This window comes from Struthio camelus, chromosome 12 (genome assembly GCF_040807025.1).
Source record: "Struthio camelus isolate bStrCam1 chromosome 12, bStrCam1.hap1, whole genome shotgun sequence".
Taxonomy (NCBI): domain Eukaryota; kingdom Metazoa; phylum Chordata; class Aves; order Struthioniformes; family Struthionidae; genus Struthio; species Struthio camelus.
The window spans coordinates 25099594-25112738 of record NC_090953.1 but is presented as its reverse complement, the minus strand read 5'-3'; the positions used below and the strand labels follow the sequence as shown (position 1 = coordinate 25112738).

At 41.6% G+C, this 13145-nt stretch overlaps 1 protein-coding gene across 10 annotated transcripts in view; it reads right to left on the bottom strand.

Annotated features, from left to right (window-relative positions):
• The window catches only part of MYO9A (myosin IXA), a 225775-nt gene that overhangs the window by 115888 nt on the left and 96742 nt on the right, over window positions 1–13145 (bottom strand). For all 10 annotated transcript variants that reach the window (XR_011143653.1, XR_011143652.1, XM_068957968.1 and 7 more), the window contains 2 exons: window positions 8958–9055; window positions 7083–7209 (listed from right to left, as the gene is read on the bottom strand). Coding sequence is in view for 8 of the 10 variants with exons in the window: in XM_068957968.1 (XP_068814069.1) it covers window positions 7083–7209; window positions 8958–9055 (225 nt within the window). In the remaining 2 variants the exon portion in view is untranslated. The remainder of the gene's footprint in view (window positions 1–7082; window positions 7210–8957; window positions 9056–13145) is intronic.

The window sequence follows — 13145 nt, the reverse complement described above, 5'->3', positions numbered from 1 at the left end:
GAAATCTTGCAAGCCATTGCAATAGCGATGGCATTCTGCACAGAAAACTCTACTCCCTTCTACCAAAAGTACTGTCGCAGGAGCCTCCCTGACAAGCTCCAATGCATTTTTACATAACTGACTTCCCCTGCAACACCCTCAACCTGAAAAGCAAGAAACAGCAATTCACCCGCATATGACTTTCGCCTACCAACAAGGCCTGGGTTAGGAAAAATCAAGTGTCACACACTGAGATTACGTTCATCTGGCCTCAGTAATACTGTACAACTCCAATTATTATGATCTTATTTTGCCTCTCAAGAACAAATGAAAAAATATTCTGGCTATTCAAGTGGCGGTGTTTCACATGTGGCTTCTAGTCCCCTGTGTACAGCAAAAGGGCCATTTTCTAAGCTCTACCGGCAGCATGACTGATCGTTTGCCGCGGGCACTACTAAAGCGCAACCTTCTGAATCAACACAATCCATCTCTTCAGTTCCAAGTTCCCATTCAGTTCCTCTTCAGTCCCAGGCTCCTGTCTCATCAAATACAGTTTGGTCATTTGCTGACTCAAGTACACCGCCAAAAATCAAACATGGACGCTTTTTCAGTGGTTTACGACTGCAGAACAATCAGCTGGCCTCCATCGACTGCCAAGCTTGGAACAAAAGTGAGTTTTGCACTGTCCATGATGCCACGTGAACAGCAAACACGCTGAAGTAGGAGCAAGGGAGGACTCCGTTATCAACCAGCAGCTAGCACGCTGGCTTTTTTAATTACCAAAGGCAATAGGCAGAGGGGTATCAGATGGTTACTAATAAAAACAATCCAATGAAATACTCTCGGTGCCCAGACTAAACAGCCAAAATGCTTCCGACTCCCAGATTTGTCAGTAAACACAGTGATTTTAAATGGTTTAAACAACTATCCATACTCTCCCTCACTATCCCCATCTGTCTATTTTTCTCTATAGTTTCCTTTTCCCTGTGCTACCCTGATGTATGAGACCTGCAGATGTGCTTCCTTAATGTCCAAACCTGCTATCCCTCCAGGTCAGCTCACATGACCAAACGATCTTTTCGTATGAAAACATACTTGGCAAGGACGGGAAATTCAGCCCGGAATGCAATTCCCATAGTTCCCCAGATCTCTGCCCACAATTACTGCACAGCTGAGTCGGGTCTGATTGCTCTATTATCTTCAGGAGTGAACACTTCACTATGAGCATAGCCAAGTTATCTTTTTACGGATGCATTTTAATTTAAGGCCACAGTTTTAAGGTGTCCAATGCCTGACGTCAAGGAGGAGCGATAGGACCATTCTAAAGATAAACTCAGCATACAAAGATGACTAAGGACACCTGGAGCACATACATATTTACTGGTTCCAATGCTTCATGTGGCATTCGGTAAGTGCGAAACACTAACATGGAGACAAAGCCACCATAGCAGATCAGCAAAGAGGAAAAGACAATTTATTCCTCTAGTGCGTCCCCCAGAAATTACGTTTCTAAGTTGTTTCATGGATCTTTGGTTTTGAACACTGAAGGAAAAGTCTGGGACTCTCTCTCTCTCTCAAAAAAAAAAAAAAAAAAAAAAAAAACAAGCTCCACGGCCTGACAGCCTGTCAGAGTTTATATCTTAATTACAGAGAAAAAGTGAAGTCACTGTTTCATAAATACAGATTTAAGAGCTCACTGCCATATGCAAGCTGAACTAACATCGAAATGGCTGGATGACTAGATCCCTAAAATTCAGTGAAGGATGACCGGCAACTCCTTCACTGCTATAAATGTCAGCAGAGCCAGCCGGCGGGGGACAGCCAGCCAGAGGGCTGGGTAGACTCCCACAAAGGCTGGGCTGAAGCCAAAACAGGCTGAGATGACTTCTCCAGTAATGCTAGGGTATTATGTTATAGCAGCTGAAGAAAAATGAGCTATTTCCAAGTCAAGACCAAGAAAACATGTCTTTTTGTCTCTCATTCTAGCTGCCTCTGGATTTGAGAGGGGAATTATGACATTTAGCACTCCTTCCCTAACTGACTGATAAGAAATAAGAGAAAGTCAGGAGTGCAATGGTGTCAACTCACTACCGAACACAGACATTGCTTGAGACTGACTTCATTTTCTATCAGTTCTGATAAGGTCCTTGAAAAAGATCTCAACCTTTTATTCAGGCTTTCTTTTAAGTTTTGATTTCCTTCCATGGGTCTTAGAAGGGCAAGACCAAACAGAAGGTTATCTGACTCGAGTTCAGGCTCAAAGCTCCACATCCCCAAACCTCTTCTGGAAAGTGGGTTCATAAAACAGGGTCTGATAGTCTGCTGAGTGCAAGCACTGGCTACCTTGTAATCCTTGCCTTCCTTTCACTCCTCTACTAGTTTCCGAGATGTTTATCGTACAAGAATGACGATGAATATGGAATTCCTCCGGACAGCTGAAGAGAATTTTGCAATAGAAAAAACCTTAGCCCATAAATTTTCTGTCCAGGCAGATAGCTGTTCCAAAAGCTAACATGGTCAACGCAAAAGAGAGATTTGGCAAAGCTAACTTAGGATGCTCCGTAACTTATATTTACCTTTCTTTGCATTGAAAAAATTGAGTCCGGTTACCTAGACCTAGCAACCAAGTACAAAGCTGCTCTATTAAATGAGGATACAATTTACCTTCCATACCCAATTCTCCATCTACTGAAATAATTTCCAATATTAGTAAATATATATGGTTAGAAGACTCTTGTTCTTCTAAGGGAAAAAAATAGTCTCCCTTAAGGTGAGCAGACACTAGGTCATTCCTAATAGATTTCTTCTGTTAACATGCCTAAGACTTCAAAAATCAAAAGTGTTATCACAGTAGTTTAACAATGATACAATCTTGCATTATATAGAAACATCTAAAACAAAACAAAACAAAGGTAGCAAAACAAAGGCTTTTGCTCATCTGTAGCCAAAAGATTCAGCTTAGCTATGAGTCCCGAACAAACAGCTCCTCAAGCTAAAATATAGCTAAAGCATCAATTACATGTATAAATACAAAAACTCTGCTGTTTTAAGTCCATGTTGAGCATCTGGAGGATTTGTTTTTGTTTGGACTGATGGAAAGAGATGGATATCAATAAGCCCACAAATCGGTGCTTCCAGAAGAGTTTTACAAAATCCTCCAAGATTTCTGCAGGGGAGTTCTCCGTCTGTCTGTAATAATTTCACTACTTTAACAAAATTCCATGTCTGCTCAATCCATCAGGCAACGTTGACATCATGCTGCAGCACTGTATTTCAGTGAAGCTTAAACAAAGGCTGAGAAAAACCTGCCAAAACCCTCACATAATCTACACGCTATGTCTGTTCTTGAAGGGGGGGAAAAAAAAAGCAAAAAGGAAAAAAGAAAAAGGAGTTGGGGTCTTACTGTAAATGAAACAATGATCCACCGAGTCTGGCCAAAATCCTCTATTGCAGTTTGCTTTTTCAACAAATGCTAGTCTGAATGTTTTAATAAACCAAAAGAATATATTGGAAGAGGCTGTCACTAAGAAGAATAAAATCCATCTCAGTAGTTTATCTCCTTCCAAATTCCCCCAAAAATCTGTGTATTAGCTTCCTTTTAACAGGAACGTGGAGCTCTATGTAGAAGACGGATAGGCATAACAGTTAAAAGCAGAAGTGTTAGTCAGTGTCGATACACTAATTGCCGTGGCAGGGAAATTCCCCCAACTGCCCTTGCTTGCTCAAAGGCTCTACACTTTCCTATGTTACGGCTGCTTATGATATTTGGGGCCAGACTTTCCTCAGGAAGGGGAAAACACATTAGCTTTGCCCATCTTTTTCATTCCAGCCAGGCTGCTCATTTCTCCCCATCTCCCACGAAGGCTACTGCTCCCTTGATGTGGGTCCCCTCTTCTTTGGGTGATCTCAGATGGGTCCAGTTCAGCGACCGCTTTCCAGGGCCTTCCTTCCAAATCCTCCCAATGGTTTTTCTTCTTCTTTCTTCCCCTCCTGCCACCTACAAGCTCCATGTACCTTTTCTACCTCCCAACACATAAAAGCATAGGGCAAGGGAGCCCATAATTCTTTTACTTGTTTTACACCATCTCTAACACCATCCCACCACACTTTCTGCTCAAAGACTCTCCAGTTGCTGTCTTATAAGTCCTCTTTTCCTTGTCCAATCCTTGAATGAACAAAGAATCCAGTGAGTCAGTTAAGGGAAAAAACCCAAACCAAAACACACATAAAATTTTGGACTCTAAGTAACAGATCACAGGTGAGCTGGTTTCTAAAATCATTTTGCTATACTCTAGACTGTCTGGCCAAGAACACAGTAGCTGTATGAAAAGAAGTTAAAGTATTTGTCAGCTAATACTATTTTTAATGACTTTTTCAAGCCAATTGAAGTTTTCAGTAGCAACAGCATGAAAGGAAAAACTGTATACTTTTCAGTGTCCACAAAAAGTAATAATTACCCAAATGAGACAAATCATGAAGTGACAAATATGCCAACCAATATTTTGGCCTCTGGCCAAGAAGATGCACTACACTTAAATCAGAGAGTTGTAACTAGCTAACTAAATAAGTAAGTGTAACGGGCGCACTTTGAAATAACGTTTGATCTGTTTGAATCCTTTAGCCTTCCTTTTGGTCAAAACTGAATAAACACTGCAGAAGATCTATTCAGGTCTGCAAAGACTCAGCATTTCGGAAACAGAAAGCTAGTCTATTCTGAACATTATCATGTACTCTTTTCATTTCAGCTGATCAGGGAGCCAGTTTATCAGAAAGTTTGCAGTTGTAGACCGTCAATGCCTGCACACCCAATGGGAAAACTACAAAATAAATGTAGCTTTAAGGAGAAGCGACACAGCTCAGAGTGGTGTATTTTCACAATTGTCTCTCTAACTTCAAAGAAATTGATTTTTTCTACTGTCAGTATTTCAACAAACAGACTAAAGGAGCATTCAGCAACTTGATGTTCTCAATCCCAAACACAACAGGAATGCAAGACCATACCTGATGTGATCGCCCTGATCTCTTCCAATTTTCAAGCTTTTTATATTGTATATGACCACTTAGCTTGCAAAAGAATTACTGAGATCAATAGCAATTTACCACTTTGCTCAGCTAAACTAAAATTCTAGGGTGTTTTTTTCAAAATGGTGAAGTACAAGAAAAATTTAGTTTGTACACGTTGTTGATGCTAACTGCAAGCGAGCACAGCGTCCACACTCTGTGCTGTATCACAGCATGGCACTAAGCCACCATTGGATCTACATGGCCCAACTGATGCATAATTTCACATGCACATGTGCAAAAAATATCCCGATAACTTACAGCATACAGATGTTGCAGAAGAATTTGCTTGCAAAAGAAAGCCAGGGCAAAGACCCAAAGCCTGGAACTTTTACAGATCTGTAAGTCACTCTATTATTCAAAGCTTTTTTAAAAAAACAATTACTTCTTGAATGACTTGCCTTCCTGCTATGACTCAATATGACCATTTTAAACAGGGTAAGATCAACAACATTCTAGTCCAAATTCATAGTTTCCTTCTGTTTATTTCTGCAGTCTCCAATTCCAAGATGCAAACAGCATGCAGCTGCATATACCCTTATTTTACAGAAGCTTCCCCCACTTTAAATTCAAAATAATGAAGTGTTATGAAAATCTTCAAGAGCCTAATTCCTGAGTTCTTCAAGAATAGCACAACAGTAGTTTGAGGGAAGAAACGAGAGAGGACCAAGTGCGCACACCAGGGTATCTCCTGATACTATCACAAAATGAGCAGAAATTAATCTTCCACACCTTCCAGCTAGTATTCAAAGGGGCTTAGGAGATCTAAGAGATACACAGCTTTCTTCATCAGAGATACACAGCTTTCTTCATCATCCACGGCAGCTGGCATCAGCGAGCGTGTTCCTTGGTGTTTCATCAAGATTGGGTATGATGGGAATCAGTCAGGTGAGATGTGCCAAGAATAAGTTTGGCATGATGACAGCAGTTTAGGACAATAACAAAGGAACAACGATTACATAGTTGTCATAACTGACTTAGAATCCTTTGAAGTTGCACGTGGCTTAGAGCATTTAAAGAAAAGTGAGATGGCAAGGAGAGCTTCTGGCCTTCTGTATCCAAACCAAGCAATTTTGACCCTTGTTCTTCAATGTGGAAGGCAAGTGCCAAACAAGTTGGCTCATTTGTTAAGTGAAATGTTGTCTCATGAACAAACAACAAATAATGCTTCATAACCTGTACTCTGGCTAGCAGGGTAGCTTTAGTAGGAACTTGGTATTTTTGCACTGATTTACAAAATTGAATATGGCCCTGGGCCATCCAGGCTGAGGAACTGAAACCCTTCCCAAATTATACTGGCACAGCTGTAATCCACAGAGGACAAAGTGCTCCTAAACAGTAAAACTGCAGATAGTTTTAACAGGTTGGGGGAAAAAAAAAAAAAAAGGATAAGATAAATTCACAGATAATAGGTTCATAAACAGATAGTAAAGGGAACTGGCTGGGATGTACCCTCTAGCATGCCTAATAAAGTCTTCGTGGATGCTGGCAGAGTAATGAGGGCAACAGACAGCAAAATACAGCCAGGCCCACGTGTATTCCCCACAACATCTCCTATTGCCACTACCAGAAACAGAAGCGTGGGCTGGATGGACCGTCAGTCCTACCAATTGCTCTAGCTTCTTGACTAGCTCCTTATACAAATATAGGAAGAGACTTCAGGAGCATCGAGGAATTTTGGTGAGGGAGGTGATGGTTGGCAATTTAAGAAAATACTATGCTGAAAGGCAGGTTTTCTTTCCTCATAGCACTGGCTTTACAGTCTTTTAAATTTTAATCACAGAAACAATATTTTCAGTAAATTAAACAGTATATTGAAGCAGAAGTAGCAATAATAAGATTAGGGAAAACAGAAATACCACAGTAAAAGGCCCAAAAATCTTCATAACTTTTCACTGACTGACTAACAAGAACAGCCAATGCTCATGGTTACCAGAAGAGAACACACTCTTCAGTGAAAATGGAAATAAATTCTATTATAAAATAAAGGTAGTTCGTTAGAGGGACACATAAACATTACAGGATGGAAAGTAAAGGCTTACCTCCAGCAGGTCCGAGACAATAGGTAGTACTTCAGGGTTACAAATATCTATCGAATCATCCCGGTAAGTTTTCTTTTTGTAACGGATGTTACCCAGGTGTAGTATTGCAGACAGCAGAGAGAAAATTCTAAAGAGAATAAAGAGAACTCACTTTCAGTTTGTTGTCTTCCTTAAAACTATTGAAAAAAAACCCACATTTTCAATATCAAACTTTGCTACAAAACTTTATCAAGCATTTATTGAATCCCATCACAATCTAAAATGCAAAGCTACAAAAACACTTCCAAATACTGTTTAAAAGAATGCAGCGTTTCTCAGGCCCCTTCTTGCCCATCCTACTCCATTCTCTACCGACACTTAGTGATGGATTTAGTCCATCAACTAAACTAGCTTACTGTACAGCAATTTTGCACCATAAACAGGCTTTAAAAAAAACCCCTTGTCACTGAAACCTGAATCTTGTTGCATACTGAGTCAGCTGGGCAGAACACGGGAAGCAATCTAGTGCTACATCGCTAGCTCATTTCTGCTACAGCGTCAGTAAAGTAGCCTGGCCTAGAGCAGGATACCATGTCATTACTTTATGCAGTACAGATGTGTGCCTGCTTGCTTGAGAACCTTTACGTAGGCTTTATACAAAGTGGATAGACAAAAAAGATGGGGAACCAAGTAGATAAATAACATATTTGCAGTAACAGCATGCATGTTTGGGTTTGTCCATGCATGTGCAAAGTATAGAAAAAGTAGTTATTAATTTCATAATTAATTTATTACGCTTGGGATAAAGGATGGGTTTATGAAGAAGATTTTCAGATGGGTGAAACGATTTTATATTGGAGTAGAAGGTGGGACATGATGTTGCACAGTCAAGGGCTTCTAACTGCTGGCTCAGGCACCTTGCTCAGAGATGTTCAAAAGAAAGAAAAGTAATGCTTAAAGCAAAAGGAGGTAATCCACTCAGCTGCAAAACACATTAGCGTGTTAAACTTCATTTACCCTAGGTGATGAATAGGATTTCAAGTGCCATAAGTACAAAGCAGTAATTCCCTGTTGCCACATATTTCAAACAGAAAGGAAAATGTGTTCATTAAATTATGGTTCAAGCACTTTTACTTATTAAAAAAGTGCAAGATTTGCTTGTGGCGTTCCAGTTACTGATTTGCATTTCAGTGACACTGGTAACGTCAAAAACAATACTCACTTTGAGGTTCTCTTTTTTAATATATATTTTTTGCTACGTGTTAACTACTTTAATAACATACTGGTCAAATTCACTCAAACCTACTCAAGAGGTTCAAACAATGAAGTGTGCCAATGATTAACACTACAAGAATTATTTTGCGTTTTCAGTTGAAGAGGATCCTCATGCAAAGTATGTAATTCTTTGCAGTCCGTGGAAGACAGTTTTGCAGTCCAACAGCCTGGGTTTTCAACCAGCGCTTCCACTGACTTGGTGGATGAAGGCCTGGTGGCAACATCATTCTACAAAACTGGCAGGTCTATGCAAAGGATTAAGCACCACTAATAATTAAAAGGTTACAACTAGGTTTTCTGATTATACCAGTATCTGGATTCACGATACGCAGAGTAAGGCATGTGTATTCACAAATAGTTCAAAAATACCTCAAGGTGCCAACTTCCTGCGCTCCCTCAAGCTGCATAAACAGAATTGTTATCTGCACTGATCACGGGCTTATTTTGCTTATACCTTTAAATAACGTTTACTCCTCTATTGTGTGAATGGGCAACTGTTGTTACTCCGCCTCACATCAGCAATCTGATATGTTATATAGAGCACAGTAGAGTCAAGCGGGTGTAAGTCATGTGCAGTACCTCGCTTATTATGCATGCTCTTAATATGGAAAATAAACTCACTGTCTGCGAGTCTTGGGAAGAAACCCTACCATCTCCATGGCTAGTTGTAAGCGCTCAAAGTCATGCTTCAAGTCCTCCCCTTCAACAGAGAAGCAGTCCTGTTGGGTTCAAAGAGAAAGATGAAGCATTTAAAAGAAATTAAGATCAGAAGAGGTCCAGATGGTCAAGTCAGCACGCCATAAATATCATTTAGTAATTTCCATGCCTCTTATATCAGCAACTAGAACGTTTCCAATCTGGCATGGGGAAATGAGATATATAGGAGGCCCCATAAACATTACGGGGAATAACCGTGCCTCCTAATCACCACCAATACCCAGCCTCTCCGACGCTTCCTCCCCCTGAACGTACACTTGGAACGCTTTGTTCGCTCCTCCCGCATCGCTCTGAACGCCTGTTCCGCGGTGCCGTTCACGCTACCATAGCGGATATAGCAAGTACCACACATGCAATGCAATAAAAGACTGGGATTAGGGCAAGTGGCAATGCAGAACTTTTGCTCTTAAGTATTGGAAAGAGTACACAAAGTTAAAAAACAAAAAACAAACCAAAAAAAAAACCAACACACACACAAATCAATCTGTTAAGGAAGATGGGCTTACATGACCTTACTGGAAAACTAGCTGGAGTGCAAATTTAAATGCTATAACTATGTGGCACTAATTTCTCACGTGGACATTTTTACTCCGCATTGTGCTTTTGTCTAGCGTAGCAAGAAGCCCTTTCAAACCGGATTTCTTTCAAAGGACACTGCACCTAAACGACACATCTCACCGTCACACTTATGTTAGAATAGCCTTGACTGTAGAAGGGGCTACTTTGAAATAGCTTTTCCACAACTTTTTTGGCTACTTTCTCATGCATCTTTATTTCAACGCTATGTCTTAGCCTCTAAAGCAAGAGGTAAGTCACCCACTACTACAAACTGCACTGGAAAGCGTTAGCGTGGGAGAATTAGCATACAAAAAGGACTTGAACTGACAGCGATATGAAGTTTGTTATACATTTACAGGCAGTTTATTCCATATTAATTGTCCTGGCTCGTTAGGACTTCCTACAACTAAATAGGAGGAATTTAGTTTTAAAATATTTCAAAAATAGAAAGTAATTTCGTGTAAAATACCAGTGAAATGAAATACTCCATAGGAAAAGTTGTAAATATTTTATTCACCAACTTTCTTCCAAGTATCACCCTTTGTCAACATGCCAGCAATGAGGGAATTTGAAATCCACTAAATCTTATATCTCAGGGAAGCCAGCGTTCCAAGGCTGGAACTCCCCAAACCGATGGCAATCACTGACACTTTCAGGGAAAACAGTGGAACTCAGATTACATTGTGGGCCCAACTAAAATTGTCCTGCATCAATATTTAGGAAACATATTTAAATTAATTCTCCTTAACGAGTAAATAAACTAATAACGTCAAGTACCTTCCGCATGATTTGGTTCACCTCAGGCCCGCTAGGTATTATCTGTTATTTTCTCTCTTTTTATAGCCTATATTTAATTCTTTCTTCACATTGCTGCCTAAGAAAATCCCCAGTCTCCAAATCAGAATTAGGGTATCGCATATGACACAATATATGCTATCTTAAATGTCAGAATATTTTACTACCACTTGAATTGAGATTTTAAAAAAAAAAAAAAAACACAAATTAAAGCCCTGCAACTACATCCATGGTAATCTTGGTTTTCATCTCCATAGTTAGTATCATTACAGCGATAGTTACTGATTATGGGGCAACATTCCTATTTACGGTATTTATTTCAGCAAAGGTACCTCCTCATACGCAATTGCCCCATCCCTCAGAGCTACAGAAGTTCGGTGCATAAATCCAGTTCAACTGAAAAATAATGTCTTAAAACTGTTACCGGGGTCCTCAGACACAAAACTTTCGTAGTGCACTGGCAAAGCGGATTTAGAAAAGATGGTGAAGAGGGGGAATGTGTGTGATTTTTAAAACCATGCGCCATACCAATGAAGACTGGGTCCAAAACTTAGGAAATAATATGCTTGCATCTGCTTAGGAAACACTCGCTGAAAGAGTGAATTTTTCGCCTTGTGCACATAGACGACGCTATTGAAATTCACCCGTTTTAACTGAGCACAGAGGCATAAGCTACCGACCCATATAACTTATTCAAAGCAACGCAGCATAGGTACCTACGCTCTATTCCAGCAAGAGCGGCAGGGATCAGCAATGGAATAATTATACCATAAATTAGGATTACAAGTTTTTACTTCTCGCTCAACTTTGGCCCAAACTGACACTGAACAACGGCTGCTAGTTAATAGGGGGCCTCTAAACTATAAATCGCAAGACTCTCTTCGAATCCTTGCAACTGTTGCCTCAAGAGCCTGCGGTGGGCAAGGGGCTTCCTCGGCCAGCACGCAATTGCTGAGGATAATTTGGGGAAGCTTTCACCCCACCCAAGACAGTACTTGGAGTTGGCAGGACGCAAACGTGCCTGCAACCAAGGCTTGCAAAAAGCTGTTAAAAGGATACCAAGGGCCACTTTTGCTGACAACACTCAGACATAACACGAGCCAAGCCAAAGGCAATTTAATTAACAGTTTACATAATAATTGCCAAACTCGTTCATCCCTATAGAAAGGCTCTTTGCAAACCATCTCTTTAAAAGCAGATGCTCTATGCAGTATTTCACCTTTGTACTGTGCATTTTCCTTCCTAATGGATTTTTTTTTTTTTTAAAAGAGTTTCCTTGATATTACAGCAGACAAATGTTAAAAGGCCTTTGCCCACATGCTAAACTAGTCATCAATATGCTGCTGGGGCAATTAGTTTCCCGGCCTGTTCACCCCTTGCAAGCAAAAGCAAGTCGCCTGTTAAACTGAAGCAATCCATGTATTTCCACAAAAACTTTAAAAGCTATAATAGGGGTTTCATTGTAAACTGCAATTCTAAAGCAGCTAGAAGTCCCTTGCTTTGGCGTTCATCCCTGCGGTCCCAGCATGGGCACAGGGAAAAGCCCCGAGTAGGTTTAAGAGTGAATCATCACCAAAGGGGGAGAGAAAAAAAAAAAAAAAAAAAAAAAAGGTGCTTTACCACGAGCAGAGCGACATCAAGCACCAGAGGAGGCAAAGGGACAAACCGCGCATGGATTTGCTATGCGAAACACGGCAACTAAATCCTCACGGCTACGCCGCCGAGCCGGCCCTGTGGTGTTTGCCCTTCCCCGGCGGCGGCGAACGTGGCAACGCTGGGCTCTGTTTCTCTTGGAAAACCTCCAGTTAGTCCTTGGAAACCGGTTCCTTAAGCAGTTAAAGTCTTTGAAAGCTGCAGCGTACCGAGGCGTACGGCAAAACAGCCGCTTTGCGCGCCCTGCTCTCGTGGGGCCTCGTAAGGATGCCAACGCGATAGCCGACTTTTCTCGAAATCTTGGGGAGCTGGGCTCCTAAGTCGCAGCATTAGCAAGAGCCACGTGCAGCGCGTTTGAAGCATGCTCTCGGGCGCAAGGCAAAACCCGCAGGGACCATCACATGGACGCAGCCACAGGCCACGCAAAGCCGAAGGCCGTCGCTGGCCGGGGCCGCCGTCCTCGGCTTCGGCGCGAAGCAGGAGCCGGCGAAAGGGGAGAAGCTTCCCGTGCCCTTTTTTGGTTGCATCCCTTTGGAAAGGGCTCTGGAGTTGAGTCGAATGGTAACATCAGTCAAACTGCTTTGAAACAAAGACTTGCTTGCGTTTCCAATAATATCAGGATCTGATTGTCTCGGAACAGTTTGGTTTTGTCCTTTTTTTCCCTCCCCCCCCTTTTTCTCTTTTTGCTGGAAGCTGGCGAGCTGCTACGCTGCTACAGCCACCGTGAACCGCTGCTAGAACGAGCCGTCCCTCCGTGCTCCGAGAGCCAGAGTCGCCCTTTTAACAGAAAGCTCAATTTTTGCAACATGGCCATCTCGCAAATATCCCGTAACACGACGGGATACGTAAACCGATGGGCGTTATATCAAAAAGTCCCAGCTGTTTGCTCAAACTAGATGCCTGGATCCAAGCTAACCCGAAAATGAGGCTTTCCAGCGGCAAGCAAGCAAAAAAGGGCAAGGGCAAGACTACCTACGTTGTCCCGAGCTAAAACCCAAGCGACACCACGGCAGGGTGGAGAGGGTTATCGACAGGTTAAAATTAAGTGGATTTTTGCTTTCTGCTCATGTCTCGGTGCGCCGAGCG